A 21435-nucleotide genomic window follows, 5' to 3' on the forward strand; every position below is an offset into this window, starting at 1 on the left:
TAAGGTATATGTCCTTTTTTTTTTTAACATGGGTAAGAGCATATTATACACCCTGTTGTACGTCTTGATGCTTTTAATGTTTAAATCTTGGAGTTGTTGCATATCGGTGAATATAGAGATCTACCCTAGTTTTTATTCATGACTGCATAGTATTTTCCTCAGTGAAATAGTTTGTATTAGAATATAGCTTATTTTCAGTTTTAAAAATTATATACAGGAATATCCGTTTACTTACATTCTACACTCAGATGCAAGTGTATATATATATATATATATATATATATATATATATATATATATATGTAGGATAAATTCCTGATAAAAATTTATTTCACTTGGATGAAAGAGCATATGTAATTTTAATTCCACACACTAACTTTTGATTTAAAATGTATGTGTTTATTCAGTCAGTGGTTAATAGTCACTGCATATTTGACAGTAACTGACATTATATCTGAATCCTGCTTTTGTTGTTTCATTGTAAGATGGAGAACCTTGGGGAGTAATATTGTTACTTCTTTGTGGTCTGCTCAGGCCCTGAAAGTGATGATTTACAATAGGGGGAGAAGTAATTCTTTTGTGGTATTCAAAGTTCTTACATACTTATATGTTGTGGTTTGAGAGAGTCAGTTAATGGCATCTCCTTCCCCTCCCAAGTCCAGAATTAGCTAAGAGATGGAAGCAGAAGACAATTGGTGATGCAGTCTTGCCTCCATTACTAACACAGTTGTTGGAGAACCGGGTCTTAAGTCTGATAGCCAAGTGACTTATTATTAGTTCACCCATGTCACAGACAGAACCAGGTAACAGGGGCCCTTGTGAACTTTAAGCTTGGAGGAGAAGGGAATCTGGTGTTATGTTGCTGTTTAAGATAAGGTCCCAAAGAAAGAAAAGGAAGAGGCTAAGCCCCATATGATTGATGCCTCTCCCCCACCATTAGATAAGTTATTATTCCCTCGGGGAAAAGTTAGGTTTAGGGAGAGGAGAGAGCTCACTAGTGATTAATCTAGTAAATCCACGTGGAAGCTAGAGGAGGGGGAAATAAGTGTTTTTTCATAACATAATTTAGGGCAAAATGTAACGTATGTGAGGAACTAGATAGGGGTAGGGACTGGAGAAATACACTTTCCCATGTAACATGTAATAAATTGGAGCATCTATGCTAGAGCTCTGTTTCTTACCCTCTGTCCAGTACACTTACTACTGGGTTGCATCTCTGGGGTTTTCCTGTTTTCATAGATGTACTGTGCAGGGTACTGCTGCTGCTAAAGTCAGGCCTGCCCTCCAGAGTGTTTGGACCCTGGGCTACAGTGACTTGGATGAGCAGTAACGCGATGTAATTTACTCCGCCCACTTTGCTTTCATAGACGAATGTGGTCAAATGCTAGTAAATACGAAAATGTTAATATACATTTATATATTAATAAATATACTTAAAACGTGATTATAATTATAATAGCAATATAATATTATGTATTATAGGTATTATAGTATTGTTTATTATAATAAATAACATTAAACACTGGTATGTTAGAAATGAGCAAAAACAGACATAGTCCCTGTGTTCTAGACAGTGGACCAGCAGTGTGGGAAGGAGCACGTTGCATTCCAAGTTTGGTTTACGTTCTGCCGAAGCGAGCACAGCATGTTGCGTTCATGGAATTACTAGTGTGTCTGAATACAGAGAAGGAGGGGGAGAGGTTGTCAGGGGCTAGACCAAGGAGGGTTTTGTAGGCTACAGTCCAAGTTCTGATTGAATTAATTGGGCACTGGGCTTTTAGAAGCCCCCCAGGTAGTACTAATGTGCAGCCAGGTTTGAGACCCGCTAGTCTAGAGAGGGCAGGGTCGAGATTAGAAGAGGAAGTAGGACCGAGCTTTGAGGGACACAAACAGTGGCCAATTAGAGAAGGATGAACCTGCACGGGAGACTTTTACGAGGTGGCCAGAGAGGTAGGAGGAAAGTCAGTGTGGGATCATGGAAGCAAGTGAAAGAGTAGCTAGCACTGCCTGTTGCTGAGAAGCCATTTGGAATTTGGATTTAGTTCTATGGATCTCTTTTACCATAGGGAGAGCAGTCAGTGGGAAGCTTGGAACAGACGCTGGGCTGGAGTGGGTTGAGAAATGAGGGTGAGGAAATGGAGCCAGCTAGCATAGGCAGCCGTTACAGGTGTTCTGGGAGAGAGGCAGTGAGGAACAGAAGAGGTTTGCCATTGCATTAAGATGTTTTTTGGCTGCAAATAGCAGAAGTCTCTTATTCAGCTGGTTTAAATGATGAAGAAAACTTACCTTATTCAAGAGTTCCAGAAGAAGGTGATTCTAAGGTTGTGTGTTTATGTCATCAAAGACCTAGATTTTTTTTTTTCCAGCCCCACTGTATGACTTGGACCTCAAGCTGCCCCCTCAGGATGGCGGGATGGCTACTGTAATTCAGATACCACACTGGACGTTACAGCCTCCAGCAGAAGGATGACTGTTGTAATCTTCAAAACTAAAACCTTAGTACATACACTGAGAAATGTATAGTTCATAAGTGTATAGGTTGAATTTTCAGAAACCAAACGACCATAACTAGCACCCAGATCACAACCCCAGTAACCCGGAAGTCACCCTTGTTCCTCCTTCTGTCACTACCCACTTCCTCCCCCCAGGATAACTCCTGTCCTGACTTCTGACACCATAGGTTAGTTTTGCCTGCTTTTGTGCAATATAAACAGAATCATGTGGTATGTGCTCTTTTATGTCTGGTTTTCAGCATTGTGTTTGAGATCCATATTGTTGCATGTAGTTGTAAAGTGTTCATCTATTGCATGAATATACCACATTTTATCCATTCTCTTGTTGATGGGCATTTGGGTAGTTTCTAGTACTTGACTTAGATAGTGTCATTGTGAACACATGTCTTCATTTCTGTTAAGTATATAATGAAGGAGTGGCACTGCTGGGACAGGAGGGTGTGCTTATGTTCAGCTGTAGCACACTGAACATAAGCACACCCGTGGTTGTATCGTTTTACACTCCTGCCAGCAGCATATGAGAGTTTTAGTTCCACATCCTCACTAACACTTCTTATTTTGTGTCATTTCATTTTGACATTCTGCTGGGTGTGTAGTGATACAGTGCTGTGATTTTAATTTGCATTTCCTTAAGTTGATTTAGGAGATTTAAGTTGAACACATGCTTATTGACCGTTCACATATTCTCTTTTGTGAAGTGCCTGTTTGAATCTTCAGTCTTTTGCTATTTTTTTTTCTTTTGAGTTGAATGTCTTATTCATCAGTAGGAGGTTTTTTTAAAAAAATTCTGGCTATGAGTCATTGGTCAAATATACGTATTACAAATGCCTTCTGACACTCTGTGGCTTGCCTTTTTGCTCTTTATGTTTTCTTTTCGCAAGTGGAAGTAGTAATTTTAACATAGTACAATTTATCAATTTTTTCCTTTGTGGTAAGCACTTTCTGTGTTCTGATTATAATCTTTGCCTACTCTACAAAATGTTCTTTGTTCTTCTAAAAGCTTGATTTTTAAACTTTGGTATTTAAACCTATTGTTCATTTGGAGTTGGTTTTTGTATTTTGTATGAGGTAGGGTTCAAGGTTCATATGAATGTCCAGTTGACCCAGCCCCATTTTTTTCCCTTCTTTTTCTTTTTTCTTGGGCCCAAGACCGCCCCCCACGCCAGGGCCAGCCTTGGTGGGGCTGCTATCCCAGGGCAAGCGAGCAGGGCTCCCACGGCAGCCCTGCCTCTGAAGGACCAGGCCAGAATAGGGCCCTCCCCACACCCCGACTCCCACACCAGGCTCCTCGGAGAGCCTGTGAGTGGGGATCAGTCCGCTTCTCACCTCTCTGCAATCCTGGCGTTGCCTGCAGCTAATTCTGCTTCCCAGAATCCCCTACTCTGAGCTCCCACCACAGTGAACCCACCTCCTTAAACCTGCCCGTCCGTTGCTTCTTGGGCTGCTTTTCTGGAGCCCCCTCCCCTGGGTCTGGTCCTCTCCCCCAGTACTGCCTCTGGCCCTGAGGCTTCCAAAGCCAGCTCTGATGAGACAGCCTTGTTTCTCTTTGCTGCCCCGAATCCGTCAGCATTGCCCTTGGAGACCGACAGGCCTCTGCCCTCGCCTCCAGCCCTCGCAGGTCCTCAGGCCCCCAACCCAGGAACTCTTCCCATCCCTACGCCCTCCTCTCTTTACCTCTGTGGCCTCCGCTTTCACCCCTCCCCTCTGCTTGCTTGCCCCCCTTTCGGCCCCAGACCCTGTGCACTGTCTGTCCCCTCTACCTGGGACGCTCTTCCCTGGCATCACAGGACTCCCTCCCTCCCTTTATGTGAGTTTCAGCACAAATATCACCTCCTTCTAGAAGCCTGCCCTGACCCTTCTTCCTGAAAATTCACTCTCTCCACCTCAGTAGTCTTCATGTGGCTTAGAAATCACTTAGTTATTTGTTCCCGTATTGTCTTGTCTCCCCATTAGAATGTCAGTCCCAAGAGGGCAGGGCCGTGTCCAGCTTGTCCACATTGAGTCCATAACACAGTGCCCGGCATGTAGTAGATGCACAAGAAATGGGTGGATGGATGGGGGAGGGGGAGGGGGAGGAGGAAGCCTTTTTAGCTTCTCCACTTGCTCGCAGCCCCCCACCCTCTTTGTGCTGCTGCCTCTCCTCTGCCTCAGGCATGTAGATGTGGAGGACACATTTATTCATTCATCCATTCACTCATTCTTTGAACGTATAACCAGTGAGCATCTCTACATAGCAGGCTCTGCACTAGTTGTAGGGGTACCGAAGAGACCCCCTTCAGCCAACCCAGCCCCATTTTTTAAGACTATATTTTCTCCATGCACTACAGTGTCACCTTTGTCATATAAATCAGGTGACTGTGTGTAAGGATCTGTTTCTGATTTCTATATCCTATTCTGTTTGTTAGATCATCTATCTTTAGATAGCTTTTTATTTTTTATTAAAAGAAAAGTATATTTGGCCTTTTAGTAGGTATTGCTATCTGGTAGGGTAAGTTACCTAGTTTTGTTCTTCTTTGTAATCTTTTTATTTATTTATTTTTTTGTAATCTCTTTTTAAGAGTGATAAGTCCCTTCAGGTCTGGGTCATATGACTACCCCTAAACCTGTCAATGGAAAGGAGAGTAGGATTGCCATGATTGGTTTAAACTAATAAGGAATTATCTCTAAATCTTGTAGTAGTGAGGTAGAGCCTCACGATGGAAGTCTAGTAATCAAGTAGAGGAGGGGATAGCTGCTGGGTAGATTACCAACAGTGTTTGCTTAGGGTTTAAGATTTATTATTTTATTTGCTTTTTAAAGATGAGAGAGATCTGAGCATATTAAAAGTTGATAGGAAGTTGCACAACAACGTGAATGTACTTAATGCCACTGAACTTTACATTTGAAATGGTTCAAATGGTAAATTGTATGTTATGTACATTTCACCACAATAAAAAAAAATCGATGGGGTAGATTCTTGAGAAGGAATGGGTAATTTTACAGGTGAGAGAAGGGATAATTGATATTGTAAGGATGGGTAGTTATATGGCACAAGTGGAGAAATTGCCCATATAAGGAAGAAGACGACTTTTTTTTTGCGGTACGCGGGCCTCTCACTGCTGTGGCCTCTCCCGTTGTGGAGCACAGGCTCCGGACGCGCAGGCTCAGCGGCCATGGCTCACGGGCCCAGCCGCTCCGCGGCATGTGGGATCTTCCCGGACCGGGGCACGAACTTGTGTCCCCTGCATCGGCAGGCGGACTCTCAACCACTGCACCACCAAGGAAGCCCAGAAGAAGACACTTATTGTGAAAGAGAAAAGGCAGGGCCAGATGTGGGTTTGTCTTTAAGTTTGGTTGTAGAAAATTGAGAGAGTTCTCTTTGATGTCTCCAGTTTACATCTGCTGAGAGAAAGGGGAGTTGGAAGTTTGAGGAAAGGACGTAAGATTTGAAAGGATCATTTTACAAAGTTAGAGAATGATTTGGTCTGAAATAATTGGTTAACAATGTTGAAGGCCCCTTTGGGTTGTTGGAATCCTGAGTAGTAGTGCTACCTGTGTGCTCTGCTGTGTAATTTTCTCCAGCAGTACTTGCCTCCCTAGATGTAGTCATGGAGAAAGCAGGAAGCAGGGTTGATCCAGTGTTGGGTTTTGCCATAGAGCAAGATGTAAACATAGGGACAAAGAAGTATAAAGAAGTTGTATGCATGGGAATATGCAATGATGAACCAATGAATCTTAAGCTAGATAAATAAGGAAGTTAAAAAAAAAAGAGAAAGTGGGTAAGTCAATGCGCTGGGCACCCTGAGGAGATATTAGGAATAGTTGGACAAGTAAGATAGAAGGAGCTAGGTTATGGGGGAAAGAGTGGGATGCCTGAATTAGTGATTTTGGGCTTTGAACAGTTTTGAGTGGTGATAAAGTTCCCTGGGAGGGCGGTGGTGGGTGACTGAGCTGGGGTAGAGGAGGAGGTCATTGAATGTAAGGAAGCCAGGAAACTGAGGCTAGGTGTTAGACCTTAGTACTTGACGGTTTACAAAGCACTGTGCTTTAGCATAGTATCTGAAAACAGGAAGAACACAGTTATTAGCCTCATTTTACAGAGGAGAAAGTGGCCCCAGAGAGGTTAATAACTTCTTAACAGCCCCAGTGAGAATTAGTGTTGGAGTTGGGCTTAATCCCCATCTCGTATCCCAACTTTCATGCTTTGTCCACTATAGCTTAGCCGATGTGTTGTGTAAAAGATCTGGAAGCTTTATTTTCCAAGATCAGAAGTCTTGCTGACTTGCAAAAACAGTACCAAAAAAACCGTACAAAGAATAACAAGAAGTTAGGCGTAGGTAAGATGTAAATAGTTGTGTGCAGGAAGTACTCTGGAATATTAAAAGTAGCTGTTCCTGGGTAATTGTGGTTGTGACTCTGGGTGACTTTTTCCCTTTGTTTTACTTTTCTGTATTTTCCAAATTTCCTATAATGGACATATATTATGTGGATTAAAAAAATTAAAGACTAGATTATATATGGAAAATTATAGTCTAAATAGATATACAATATATAATGCTTTTAGTTTGAATATTTCTTCCTTTTTTTTTTTTTTTTTTTTAGAAATGCACTTGGTGATGGAAAGAGAGCTATTATTCTGAAGAACAATTGGACAAAGGTAGGTTTCTTTCTTATTTACATTGGACAAATAGTGCCGTACAACTTTGTGAAAAATCTGTTTACAGAATGTAAATCTGTATGTAAAAATGCTGGATAAAATTAGGCAGAGCTCAGGAATGTGGCAGGGGAATCTTCATTTCCATGATCAGAGAGGAGATGCAGCCCAGCAGTAAGGGCCACATGTGTCTGAGGAGGACAGCAGTCCCTAGGGGCCGTGAGCATCCCTTATGGTTGAGGTAACAGCATCCACAAGTTCTGGATGGATTAAGGACCTGGCTGTGGAAAATGAGACTTAAAACCCAGAAGGAGCTGTAGGAGACTAGCTTTATAGCCTTGAGCTGGGAAAGGATTTCTTAAATAATGTACATGCACAGGTCAGTGAAGGAAAAAACTCTGATGAATTCGACTATCTCAAACTTAAAAATTTTTGTATGTCAGGACACCATGAAGGAAATAATTTGGGAGGAGATAGTTTGTCATATATAGAACATATATAACTGATAGGATTTATATTCAGAATATGCAAAGAACAAAGATAAATAAGAAACCCAGTAGAAAACAGGCCAATGAAATAAACAAGCATTTCAGAGATGAGGAAACCTGAATGGGCGATAGAAAAAGGTATATTCTGTTTCCTAGTAATTAAAACTGTAAAGAGATAGAAACCTAATAGAGCCTAATAGCCTCCAAGCAGACCCACATGTACACCCACAAGTGAAAAACAATGTGATGTTGAGTCCTTCAGATGAGCAAAAGTTAGAGCTCGATAGTCCTGAGTATCAGTAGTGTGTTTATTAACAGGAACTCTCTATAAACCAGTGGGGTGTGAATTTGTCACAGCCCACTTGGAGAGCACTACGATGTGCGTATGCTGTGATTGATTCCAAGGGTGTGTACCCCACAAGCATTCTTGCATATGTGCACCTGGTGAGATGGACAAGATTGGTCACTGTGGTATTGTTTTAATGGCACAGAACTGCAGATAACCTAAGTATACATTAATAAAGCAGTGGATGAGGACGGTTCTTTCGCTTGATCAAAGTTATTACTAGGATCTATCTGACCAGCCTCCTGTCTTTAACACCCGTTATTTCTCCCACCTCACTCCTGCTGCTCTCTCCCTCGTTCACTCTGTTGGCCCGTTGGCCTCCTCACTGTTCTTACACATGCCAGGTCCACTCCCAGTCTGTACTTGCTCTTCCCTCTGCCTAGAATTAGAGTGCCTTTCCCCAGAGCCTGAGCTAGCTCTCTTATTTCCTTTCATTGTTCACTGAAAGTTCTCTTCTCAGTGAAACCTTCCCTGACCACATTACTAAAATGCAAAACCCGCCCCTTCCTAGACATTTGCTATTTTTCTTTGCTTTACTTTTTTTTCCTCTTAGCGTTTATCATTATTGAACATATGATATATGTTATTTAAGTTGTGTTGCGTTTTGTATGTGCTCCAGTACATTGTGAGCTCCCTGAGGACAGGTTTTTTGGTTGGTTGGTTCACTTCTGAATCTGGACTGCCTGACGGGCTGCCTGGCACATAGCAAGCACTCATAGTCAGTATTTGTTGATTTAATAAATGAGTTGAATGAATGGGTTGAAATCAGTTAACTGGCTTACCAATATTTATAGATTTTAAAAAGTGTTTACATATTTGTTTATGAGCCAGAGTGAATAGAATCATAGGATTTCAGAGCCCCCAAATTGTGATTCAGATGGCCTAGGAGTGTATTAGAGTCTGGGGATTATAAAATTCTCCAGGTGGACTTCTGCCTCCAAATATTGGAGTCACTTTTAAATGCCTCAGTTATAGATGAAGAAATTGAGTCCCAGAAGGGTAAAGTGACTTTTACAAGGTGTCATTGCAAGTGAAAGACAAAATAGAATTGAGAATCCAGCACTGGATATGCTTCTGTTTGAAGGTGGTGAGCTTGTTGCCATTTTCATTGTGAGTTGCTGTTGTACTCGAAACATAACCTCTGCTGATCATTGGGCAGGTGCCGTATAAATTAATTTATGGAACGAATGGATGATAGAGTTCATAATACTGAAACCTAGACCATGATACTGGTTTTCCAGGGATAACTTTTGCTATTTCAATCTATTATCAACTTAGAAAAAGTATACTAAAACTTTCTTTTTTTGTTTTTTTAAATGGCTTTATTTTACCCCAGTTATTAAATAATAATTCAGCAGGGTATAATATTCTTTGCAGATGTTTGAGTGTACATTCTTTTGACTTTTTTTGCCACTGTTGACAAGTCTGCTATTTTTCCTTTGTAAGTAATCTTTTCTTTTCCTGGGTGTTTTAAAGATCTTCTCGCTGTCTTTAACGTTTGGCCATTTCATCACAATGTGTGAGGAATTTTCTCTAAATTCATCGTAATTGGGATAGCTTGGCTTCTAAAATCCGAGGATTCATGTCTTTCAGCACTTCTGGAAAATTTTCACCCTTAATCATTTGAATATTGCCTCCTTCCCAGTTTATTCTTTCGAAACGTCCATTAGATGTACACAGTACATATGCTATCTTTCATGTATCTTAAATTCAAAACTTTCTTAATTACATTGAGGACTTTATGTAAAATGTTTATTCCTGGCTTAACTTATCAAACATAAAATATTCACTCTTTTTTTTTTTTAAGACTTTATTTTCTTTAGAGCAGTTTTAGGTTCACAGCAAAATTAAGAGGAAGGTCCAGAGATTTCCTGTAAATTCCCTGCCTCCATGCTTGCATAGTCTCCCCCATTATCAGCATCCCCCAACAGGGCTATACATTTGTGAAAACTGATGAACGTACGTGGACGCATCATAATCACCCAAAGTCCATAGTTTGTCTTAGGGTTCACTCCCTAAGTGTTCCATGTTTTATGGGTTTGGATAAATGTATAATGACATGTATTCCACCATTATGGTTCATTTAGAGTATTTTCACTGCCCTGACATCCTCTGATCCATCCTTCCCCCCAAACTCCTGGCAACCGTTGATCTTTTTACTGTCTCCATAGTTTTACCTTTTCCAGAATGTCCTATAGTTGGAATCATACAATGTATAGCCTTCTCAGGGGGCTTCTTTCACTTAGTAATATGCAGTTAAGGTTCCTGCGTGTCTTTTCATGGCTTGATAGCTATTTCTTTTTAGCACTGAAAAATATTACATTGTCTGGATATACTACAGTTTATTTATACATTCACCTACTGAAGGACATCTTGATTGTTTCCAGGGTTTGGCAATTACGAATAAAGCTGCTATAAACAGCTATGTGCAGGTTTTTGTGTGGCCATACATTTTCAACTCCTTTGGGTAAATACCAAGGAGTGCGGTTGCTGGATCATATGATCAGAATATGTTTAGTTTTTTAGGAAACCGCCAAACCTTCCAAAGTGGCTACACCATTTGCACTTCCACCAGCAATGAATGAGAGTTCACGTTGCTCCACATCCTGCCAACATTTGGCATGGTCAGTGTCCTGAATTTTGGCTGTTCTTTTTTTTAAAAAATTTATTTATTTATTTATTTTTGGCTGCGTTGGGTCTTCATTGCTGCGTGAGGGCTTTTCTCTAGTTGCGGCGAGCGGGGGCTACTCTTCGTTGCAGTGCATGGGCTTCTCATTGTGGTGGCTTCTCGTTGCAGAGCACAGGCCCTAGGCGCATGAGCTTCAGTAGTTGTGGCACGCGGGCTCAGTAGTTGTGGCTCACGGGCTCTAGAGCACAGGCTCAGTAGTTGTGGTGCACGGGCTTAGTTGCTCCGCGGCATGTGGGATCTTCAGGACCAGGGCTCGAACCCGTGTCCCCTGCATTGGCAGGCGGATTCTTAACCACTGCACCACCAGGGAAGCCCTTGGCTGTTCTAATAGATGTGTAGTGGTATCTTATTTTAATTTGCATTTCCCAGATGACATATGATGTGGAGCATCTTTTCATGTGCTTATTTGCCACTGTGTATCTTTTTTTTTCTTTATTTTTAAATTAAAAAAAAAATTTTTGGCCGCATTGGGTCTTCGTTGCTGCGTGTGTGCTTTCTCTAGTTGTGACAAGTGGGGGCTGCACTTCGTTGTGGTGCATGGGCTTCTTCTTGCAGTGGCTTCTCTTGTTGCGGAGCCTGGCACGCAGGCTCAGTAGTTGTGGCACGCGAGGCATGTGGGATCTTCCTGGACCAGGGATCAAACCCGTGTACCCTGCATTGGCAGGTGGATTCTTATCCACTGCGCCACCAGGGAAGTTCTGTGTATCTTCTTTGATGAGGTGTCTGTTAAGGTCTTTGGTTCATTTTTTAATTGGTTGTTTTCTTAGTGTTGAGTTTTAAGAGTTCTTTGTATATTTTGGATAACAGTCCTTTATCAGGTGTATTTTTTGCAAATATTTTCTCCTGGACTGGGGCTTGCCTTCTCATTTTCTTGACATTTCTTTCACAGAGCATAAGTTTTAATTTTAATTAAGTACAGCTTATCAATGATTTCTTTCATGGATCATGCCTTTGGTGTATTTAAAAAGTCATCACCATACTCAAGATCATCTAGGTTTTCCTCTATGCTATCCTCTAGTAGTTTTAGGTCTGTGATCTATTTTGAGTTAATTTTTGTCGAGGGCTTTAGGTCTGGATTCATTTTTTAAATTAGTTAATTAATTAATTTTCACTTTTGGCTGCGTTGGGTCTTCGTTGTGGCATGCGGGCTCTTCGTTGCGGCGTGTGGGCTTCTCTCTAGTTGTGGTGTGTGGGTTTTCTCTCTCTAGTTGAGGCGCACAAGCTCAGCAGTTGCGGCATGCAGGCTTAGTTGCCCTGCGGCATGTGGGGTCTTAGTTCCTCAACCAGGGATCAAACCCGTCCACTGCATTGGAAGGCGGATTCCTTACCACTGGACCACCAAGGAAGTCCCTGGATTCGTTTTTTTGCATGTAGATGTCCAGTTCCAGTATCATTTGTTGAAAAAACTGTCTTTGCTCCATTGTATGGCCTTTGTCCTTTGTCAAAGATCAGTTGACTATATTTATGTGGGTTCACTCATTTTTTTAAATTGAGATTTTTTTGATGGTTGCAAAAGTATTTGTGTAGATGAAAAACATAACTCTTAATAAGTATTCAGAAAATTTGGTAACTATATATTGAGCTCATTTATCATTTTATTTTACCAGAAAGGAATGCTCATTGAAGGATATTTTAAACTTCAAAAACAAAAGTAGACTGTGCAAGATGCATCTTTACTTTTATTTATTTTTTAATTTTTAAATAGACATTTTAAAATAAGTAAATAAATTAATTAATTTGCCTGCGTTGGGTCTTAGTTGTGGCACGTGGGATCTTTAGTTCTGGCTTGCGGGATCTAGTTCCCTGACCAGGGATCTAACCTGGGCCCCCTGCATTGGGAGTGCAGAGTCTTAACCACTGGACCACCAGGGAAGTCCCCATTCTTTTATGAGTTCTTTCATGAATCTGAGTCTGTTGAGTCATTCCTCTAGGATATAAGCCTGTATAGGAAGATACTCTGTAGATTTCTGTGTGAGGGTAGACCATTTTTTCTTCCTTCTTTCCAGGTAGAGAAGACTGGTACAATGTCAGCTGTCATAGACATACTTCAATTTTTTAAATGATTTATTTTTTATTTTCATTATTTTTTTTATTGAGGTATACTGATTTACAATGTTATATAAGTCCTACACATACTTTTAGGCTTAAGAGAGGGTGAGTCATTGTATCCCAAAGAGTGAGAATTTTTACAGTGTAGTCAACAGATATTTGTTGACATTTCCAAGTGCATTATCTTTTGATGTTATACAGGATACAAACCTCACAAATGTCCTCAAGAACTTTTTAATATTGAGGAGTATATTAGAATTCTTTTGTTTGGGAGTGACAAAACCTCACTCATAAGTAGAAGAGGGAATTTATTGGTTCATGTAATTGAAAAGTCTAGGGGGTCAGCTTCAGGCATGGTCAGATCCAGATCTGTACACATTTTTCTTTCTGTTTCTCAGTGGTGCTTCCCTGTTAATATCGTTTTTAATCTTTTTTCTCTTTTTGCTCTGTCTGTTTCATTTTACCTAGATTCTATTGCTCTGTCCTCACATTGACTGGTCTTTTTCTTCGCTATGTCTAATCTGCCTTTATTTCCATCTAATTTTTTTTTCATCTAAATGCTATAGCAGTCACCTCTAGAATTGCAGATTGAGTATTTCTTATATATTTCATGTCTTTTCTTAATATGTTCAATTTTTCCCTTAGCTTCTGGAACATATGAAATATATTTATAACTGTTTTAATGTCCTTGTCCACTAATTCTATCATCTGTGTCATTTCTGGATTGTTTTCAACTGATTGATTTTTTTTCTCTTCATTATAGATCACATTTTCCGTCTTTGCATACCTAGTAGTTTTTGATTGGTTGCCAGAGATTGTGAATTTTACCTTGTTTGGTACTAGTATTTTTGTATTTCTGTAAATACTTTTGAGTTTCCTTTTGAGATGTATTAAAGTTACTTGGAAACAGATTCTTTGGAGTGTTGTTTTAAGCTTTGTTGGGTGATATCATAGTGGTATTTGGTCTAGGGCTAATTTTTTCTGCACAACTGAGGCAACTCTTTTGAGTACTTAATACTCCATGAATTACGATGTTTTCCGCATTGGTCAGTGGGAACAGGAATTATTCCTTGCCCTGTGTCAGTGCTGACTACTGTTCCCTTTTAGTCTTTCAAGTGGTTCTTTCCCTGGCTCTGGTAATTGCCCCGCATGCGTGTACTGACTGATACTCAGCTGAAGACTCAAGGGAGACCCTCTGAAGATCTCTGGAGTTCTCTGTCCAGCTCTCTCCTCTCTGGTCCTCTGCCCTGTGAACTTGAGCTGCCTTGGCTTTCCTGGACTCCTGGCTCTGTCTTCACTGAGACTGTGGTCTCTCCCTGGGTTCCTTCTCCGTGTGCTATGGCTTAGAATCTCTCCTTAAGTAAGCTGGAGCAATCATAGGGCTTTCTGTGTTTCTCATCTCTCAGGGATCACTCTCTTTTGTTGCCTGATGTCCAGTGTCTCGCAAACCTTCGTTTCATGTATTTTGTCCTCGTTTGCTTTAAGCAAGAGGGTATATCCAATCCCTGTTACTCTGTCTTGACCACAAGTGGTAATTAGAGCATAGGCTCTCTTGGCTTCATTTTGTAGAAGTGATATCCTAATAACTGATATCCTAGTAACTTTATTCTAGTGGAGAGAGAGCCTCTGTTAGTATTTATGTAGTATGACTGTGGAATGCCTCAGACGGATCCTGGTTGAGCCATGTACCCACCTGTGGATCAATTACTGTGACCTGGGAAGTGGTGCATTTGGATTGACCAGTCTCCTGGGTCACAGCTATGCTTCTACCCTGCCAGCCATTGTTGAGCCGGGGGCACTAGTGGGGTCATTACCGTGTGGAGTAGGGACATGGTGGCACACAAGAGGAGGGGATGCTAGTCAGATGAACTGTATATGTGATAGAGAATGAGATAATGTCAGAGAAGAGCAAAACTTTCTATGTAATTGGGTTCAAGAAATTTTCTGAGATACCTTTAATTTAAGCTTCATTCAGACAACTTCAGCAGAGAGATCTGAATAAACTCCTTTCTCAACTGATAGAAGTTACACTGGGTTTTACAGAGTTTAGGGAAAAGGATCCAGTAAAAGATGAGAAAGGTGAGTGGAAAAGAGAAAGAAATGAAGCGTTTTTTACAAATTTAGCAGGTAAGGTTTATAATCTCTCATAATTTCCTATGCTGTGATTATTTTTTAATGCAGTTATTTAAACTTTGAAATTGATATATGCTTAGTGGATAGAATTTTGGTCCTGTAGCGTATCTGTGAGAACTCTTTATCTTATGCCTTTGGAGGAAAAGCAGAGTTTAACCAAATGCAATCTGAATTGGGATCTTTGATCTGAGCCTAAGGAGCCTGGCTAAGAAATGCCCTGGAACAGGTTGGGTTGGTGCACCACAGTAGGATTATATATGCTCTGAACCTGCATAAACAGAGGTCCTTTGGTTGTTTCTGGCTTCTTTTAGTGAAAGTCGCATCTTTCTTAAACGTATCACTTATTTCTGATTTCATATTTTCTCGTAGAATCAGAATGTTCTTTGTAAAATGTGTAATAAAGAGGAAAGAGCTCTGGACCTGGAGTCCTAAAATACAAGTTCTTTGGTTTGTCTCTAAATAAATGTGGCATTAGGCCAGTTTCTAGCCTCTCTCACTTGTAAATGACTTCTTAAATGGAGATACTGTGCCTAAAATGGGAGTTTGGTTTGGAAGTAGCTACAGGAGGGGTTGGCTGAGTTAGCCCCAGGTTTGGTAATATTAGCTTTCTAGATTAAAATGTTCATGCTTGATATAGAAGATTTCCCAAAATGCATAAATGGGACCAGCCAGAACTATGGTTCTGTAGCAATAAAACAAGCAACCTGATCATTGGAATTAAATCAGTGGTTTTCGGATCTTTTCTTAAAGCCAAGAACTCTGTACTTAGAGGTAAAATAATTAAAAGCTGATTAAGAAAGATGGAATTAATAACTGTACCCCTTATCTGTGCCCATGCTCTTCAGCAGGGCTGCAAAACTACTGCACAGGCTGATTGTTCCTCCCAGCTCTAAAACTCTTTTGACTTCAGAAGTGTAGGGAGTGTAATGACTTAGAGACTATTACTGCCTAAAAGTATTTTGAGAAAAATTAAGTTATTTATAATGCATCATTTTTATACTTAATTTGGCATAAGAATAATGTGTTTCTTTCTTACGTACAGTAAAGGTTGAATTATTTTCTTTGGGGGGGGTACAAAAATCTCTTAAGCAGAGACACTGATCTCTAGTCAGTTGTTAAAAATAATTATGAATACTATTCGTAGCTTCTCATTTAACTCATTTAGGTGACTTTATTTCCTGAGAGGTATTAACATTTTTATTTATTTTATTGATAGGATCCTAATGTAACATTTTAAGTAACTAATCAGTTTTCAAGCAAAATATTTTTTCCTTATCTATTTTCTTGAACTTAAGCATATTTTTGAGAAAAATTTGAATTTATCTTTTTGGAACAGGGTCATTATCGTTATTGTGCTGCTCTTTCTATGCTGGGGGAATATGACTGGGCCCTGCAAGCAAACGTAAAAGCTCAAAAACTCTGTAAAAATGACCCTGAGGGAATCAAGGATCTAATTCAGCAGCATGTAAAGTTACAAAAACAAATAGAAGACCTGCAAGGTATTTCACCTAAGATTCTTTTGGTAACACTCGAATTCCCTTTAAAACTTTTGAAGGTGGGTTTCTTGGATTAATGGAGGACCATAAATCAAATTCTCAGATGACTTGTACTTCCTTTACGTTATTTCGGTTAACTCAGTTAAGTTTTTCATTTCTATTCATGTAGAATTTTGTTAGTATTGTATTCCAATAGGTAATAATAAATGATTTGTACTTTTTATTTGAAACAGCAACAAATTATTATTTATTCTTCTGTAGAAAAATATACTTTCTTGAAATTTTGAATGAAGTAAAGCCTTTTGAAACAAAGTTTAAGATTTTTTTCTCCATTATTATACTTATTTCCTAAAGAAAAGGCCCTTCAATAGAGTTGTTTGATGTTTTTGCACCAAGTTTGTGGCTAATTCTGTAGCATGCTGAATGTATGTATATACATAGGTACATCATAAATTAGTGTGCAGGCTGGGAATTCCAGATTTTCATTTTACCCTTGTTTTCTCTCCTAAGTCGTTTTGCTTTCCCAGTACCTGAATGCTTTCACTCTATGCTTTCAGCATATAGATCTTTCCTGTTATTTCTTCTTTGGGTAGTTAGTGTCTTATGAAGCTGAGCTGAGCAGTCCTATTTCACTAACAGATGTTGTCATCCAACAGAACATGATTATAAGATTGTGAGCTCCTTGAAGACAGGTACTGTCTCTGATTGAGATTTATATATTGTTGCATCTAGTCAATGATCACATGATAATGAGATGTCAAATAAGGTTTGTGTAACATTTTGTTGACGTCATTCTAAAACTAAAAACATCTAGAAGTGTAAAATTGTTTAGGTTTATTTTTCAGTTCCCTAAATTTGATATTCTTACTGTCAGCTTAAAAGAGATGTGAAAATCTTTTAAAGTGTGTGTTGCCAGTCCACTGATTACTATGTGTGTGTGATTCATTTTTGTAGGTCGAACACCAACTAGGAATCCAATTAAAGCCTTCTATGAAAGCAGGTGAGTTAATATCAGATCAGTAGCTGTTACTCGGAATGGTTTTGCTCTGTGAGTTTCAGAATTGCTGTTGGATGCTTTAGTAGATAATAGCAACCACAATAAAGTTGGAGATGGAAGGATGAGAAGAGGTTTTTAAAGTGTTTGTAAGATCAGGCGACCTGTGATTTGCCTGATTGGTTTTGCTTACTGTTTGGCTAAACTCTTTGCATATGTATATATCGGAGATCCATGGCCTAAGCCTATGGGAGAAGAGGCGTGAAATGTGAATTGGATGTTACTGCGCTTGAACGGCACCAGTTTAGCCACGAGGTTCCTGGCAGCAGAGAGCGGGCCTCAGTCTGTGCCTTTTACCCCTCACCTCTGTCCTGGAAACATCTGCTTCCAGCCTCCTGATACCTTTCAAAGGCTAAGACACTTCTGTTAGAAATAGGCAGCAGATAGATTTGAGTGTGCTCATAAGGAAGCAAATCGCAGCCAGGAGTCTACGTTTTTCACTTGGCAGTTAAAATAGATTAAGCTTTTCCCACATGCTTAAATGCCTAAGATGTTGAAGCTGTTAAATTTATAACAGCTGTTAAATTAGAAACCAGAATACATTTCTTGAACTGTTCGTAATCTATTTGGAGTTTTTAATACCAAATCTAAAGTCATATTTATGTATGAAACCCAATCTCACAGGTAGAGATTCTTTTTGAAACAATATTACCTTGCTTTCAAGGTAAAAAGGCTATACTTGCTGAAACCTCTTTGTTTGAAGGATAACTTTTTAAAAATAATTTTTTTTAAATGATTATTTCTTTTATTACCACTCAGGGCCTACATACCTAGTTTATCAGCACCTGCATTTAGTACTTCACTTAACTTTGTGGAGACTGAAAAAAATTCCAGAAAACCTAACCACGAAATGGCAAACGGTGGTAATCAGAATCCAAAGGTAAGCTCAGTTAAAAACTAAAATTAGAATTATTTCAAGTATAGGTAGTCTTATATTTTTACAAATATTTTTGTGATAATGGAAACCAGTATGCACCTCTGAGCCTATAGCCTGGCTCTGTGATCAGTGTCCCAGATGACCTGTGTCTGAGTTTTCCCGAATTGTAGTGTACTCAAAGCTCAGCAGGTATCACCAAGTTCACATTTATATTTCTTTCCAGGGTTTGAGGGGAAAAAAGGGAATTGGTGTTTTCGGGTTAGATATGTAGTACGCATTGAAGGGAACTTTCCCAACCCGCTGTAAAGTCCTTCTGTTGTTAATAATGAAGGTCTCAAAGAAGCTGTATTCAGTTAGGGAGAGGAGAATAAGGAAAGATGTGATAGTATTAATTCAGTATTTATTGTTCAGTAGTTATCAGTTTGTTTGTTTGTTTTTTTTTTGTTTTTTTTTTTGTGGTACGCGAGCCTCTCACTGTTGTGGCCTCTCCTGTTGCGGAGCACAGGCTCCGGACGTGCTCCGCGGCATGTGGGATCTTCTCAGACCGGGGCACGAACCCGTGTCCCCTGCATCGGCAGGCGGACTCCCAACCACTGCGCCACTGGGGAAGCCCCTATCAGTTTGTTTATTCATTTGGTAAAGCTGAGTATTTTAGGCACTTGGATAAATTCTTTGCTACTCAGTTTTATTATTTAGCTATTGAATTTTTCATGGCTGTATTGTTTTGAAAGTGTCACTAATTTTATTTTCTTGGTAGGTGGCAGATGAAGCTTCGAAGGTAGATGATTGTGACTGTCATCCTGAATTTCTGCCACCATCAAGTGAGTCTTTTTCCCATATGTAAATTGTTGCTGAATTAGCGTAGTGTTGCCTCAACTTCCATGCCCTAAAATTCTCACAAGCCTTATATTTGCTATTATTCTCCTTTTACTTTACAGTGCTTCTGTGTCGAGAAAATATTGAATGTTTATTTGTAATCAATGCTCAGTCTTTTCATATTGTTTAATAAATTTAATTTTGGAAAACCAAATAAAGGAATGGAGAAGAAAAATGGTGCTCTTCGTGGTCTGCTACCTAATTTCCACTAGGCCAGTGTTTCTCAACTTTTATTTCATCATCTACCCCCTGCTCCCAGAGCCTTTTTTAGACATTTTTTCCCCTAATTACCCTCCCCTTGTGAAACTTTAATATCACAGATACTGTTTATCTGTTTATGTACTGTATGTACATGTGTGCTTTATATATAAAAACGGATTTTTTTCATCTTCCAATAACCAGTTACGACTTTCTTGTGGGTGATGTCACACCTGTTGAGAATGGATGCTTTAGCCTAATACTAGTTTATTTAAATTGTATGTGCTTAGTGCATATGTTTATGCATCTAGAAAATACACAGACACACAGCCAGACCTTGTCTACTTGGCATCTTTGGGAAATGAAGGGTTCCAGAGAAGTGGACACGCATGCCTCGTTTATTTCTCAGTCTCCGTTTATACTCCCAGCTTTTGAGAGAAATCGTTCTAAGTGGGTTATTCTTCTCTGCCTTTTAAAACAGAGTTTGAGAGAATTCAGCAACTCAAAGTTGTTGTTACACACAGGTTACTTATCTCAAGCTTTCATGTGCTCCTTTCAGAGTTATTGTGGTGAGATTGTTGGCCTTCTAGTTAGTGATCCTGTTGCTCTCTTTTCCTTCCACCTGTTTTTTGGTTCATTTGTTTATTTTTTTCAGTGTTTTTACTTCTGGCAGCCATTTCTGTCTTTTACTTCCTGCAGCTCTATCTTCTCTTAGGCTCCAGTGCTGCGTATCCAACCACTTAACTACTGGTTAGCACTTCAGCACAGTTACAAAGAGGGGGAAACGCAGGTGTTTGTCTTACCTGATGTGACTTTACAGCATGTGAAAAATCTTTGAGAATAAAACTGTTTTTTTGAAAACAGCTTTTAATTTATTTGTATTTCTTAGACCATTATTATCAGATAGCACATTTAAATAATTTAAATACCATCCATACTTCCGCATCTATATTCAGTCAAAGAAATTGAGGTCCCAGGGTTAGATTAAATAATTTTGCCCTAGGTCACACAGTAGAAATCAAATTAGAACTCTTCTTTCTTTCTAGAAGCCTCTTTTGTTTTCTGAGGCCATCAGAGCTCAGGCTCTCATCCCCTCCCTAATACATAGGCTCTGACTTGCCTCTGCTATCTCTCCCAAAGCTTCCATCAGAGACATCCAGTCCCTATTGCTGTGCTCTCTTCTACACAACTTTGCATGTGTGACTCCCCTGCCCCAAAGTGTACAGTGGCTCGCTCCTCCTTTCAGTGGGATAAAGGCTCAGCTCGCAGAGCTGGGGAGTCAGAAGCCCTGGGCCTGTAAACACTCATACCAACCTGCCTGGCTTGCAGCCCCTTTCAATCTATCCTTACTTAACTCGCCCAGTCACACAGGTTTATGTAGTGTTTCTTAAAATAAAACTTCATTTGACCCATTCTTTGCAAATCCTACTTGTTCCTTAAAACTAAATACAAATGCTGCATCCCCACTAAGGTGTTTCCCAGCCACTCCAGCTTAAGTGATTTTTCCCTTCTAGGAGTTACAAGAGCAGTTACTATGGAATTAACATTTCAGTAACAATGCATCTTCTTTTCTTCTTAACGGGGATTGTTATTTAATTGGTGAAGTGACTGTCTTTTCTTCCCATCTGATTGTAAACTACCTGAGAACAGGAACTACACCTGTATCTCTTCTATATCTACTATAGGACTAAATGATAATCGTCATTATAATCTTTATAATAATTTTATAGCATACATAGAGAAACATCATCAGTAGCTTCTTTTTTTTGGCTTACCTGTTTATAGTTAGACTCACATACAGTGTTGCCTCCTTTGCTTTCTTATTCCAATTTACATTTTTAAAAAATGTTTTACTTTTACTTTCAAGCTTGTAGATTTTTATGTACAGATTTCAGGAACAAATACTTTTGTATTCACAGGTCAGCCTCCAAAATATAAAGGAAAACAAAAATCCCGAAACAATGAATTGGAGAAGTTCAGGTATGTTTTTTAATGTAAGGGTTTTTTGTTTGTTTGTTTCGTTTCGTTTCTGTAATGCCCTCCTCCCAAGAAAAAAGAAAAAAGAAAATTAAATCTCTTTCTA

The 21435-nt window shown here is 39.5% G+C and overlaps 1 protein-coding gene and 1 non-coding gene across 2 annotated transcripts in view; one reads left to right on the top strand and one right to left on the bottom strand.

Moving 5' to 3' along the window:
- TTC3 (tetratricopeptide repeat domain 3) overlaps window positions 1-21435 on the top strand; it is a 139027-nt gene that overhangs the window by 25446 nt on the left and 92146 nt on the right. The window contains exons 11-16 of the mRNA XM_060150918.1: window positions 7095-7149; window positions 16188-16350; window positions 17302-17347; window positions 18161-18281; window positions 19036-19099; window positions 21272-21332. Coding sequence (XP_060006901.1) covers window positions 7095-7149; window positions 16188-16350; window positions 17302-17347; window positions 18161-18281; window positions 19036-19099; window positions 21272-21332 — 510 coding nt within the window. The remainder of the gene's footprint in view (window positions 1-7094; window positions 7150-16187; window positions 16351-17301; window positions 17348-18160; window positions 18282-19035; window positions 19100-21271; window positions 21333-21435) is intronic.
- Window positions 12469-12541, bottom strand: TRNAG-CCC (transfer RNA glycine (anticodon CCC)). Its single transcript has one exon. It is a non-coding gene; the product is annotated as a tRNA-Gly (tRNA).

This window comes from Lagenorhynchus albirostris, chromosome 5 (genome assembly GCF_949774975.1).
Source record: "Lagenorhynchus albirostris chromosome 5, mLagAlb1.1, whole genome shotgun sequence".
Lineage (NCBI taxonomy): Eukaryota > Metazoa > Chordata > Mammalia > Artiodactyla > Delphinidae > Lagenorhynchus > Lagenorhynchus albirostris.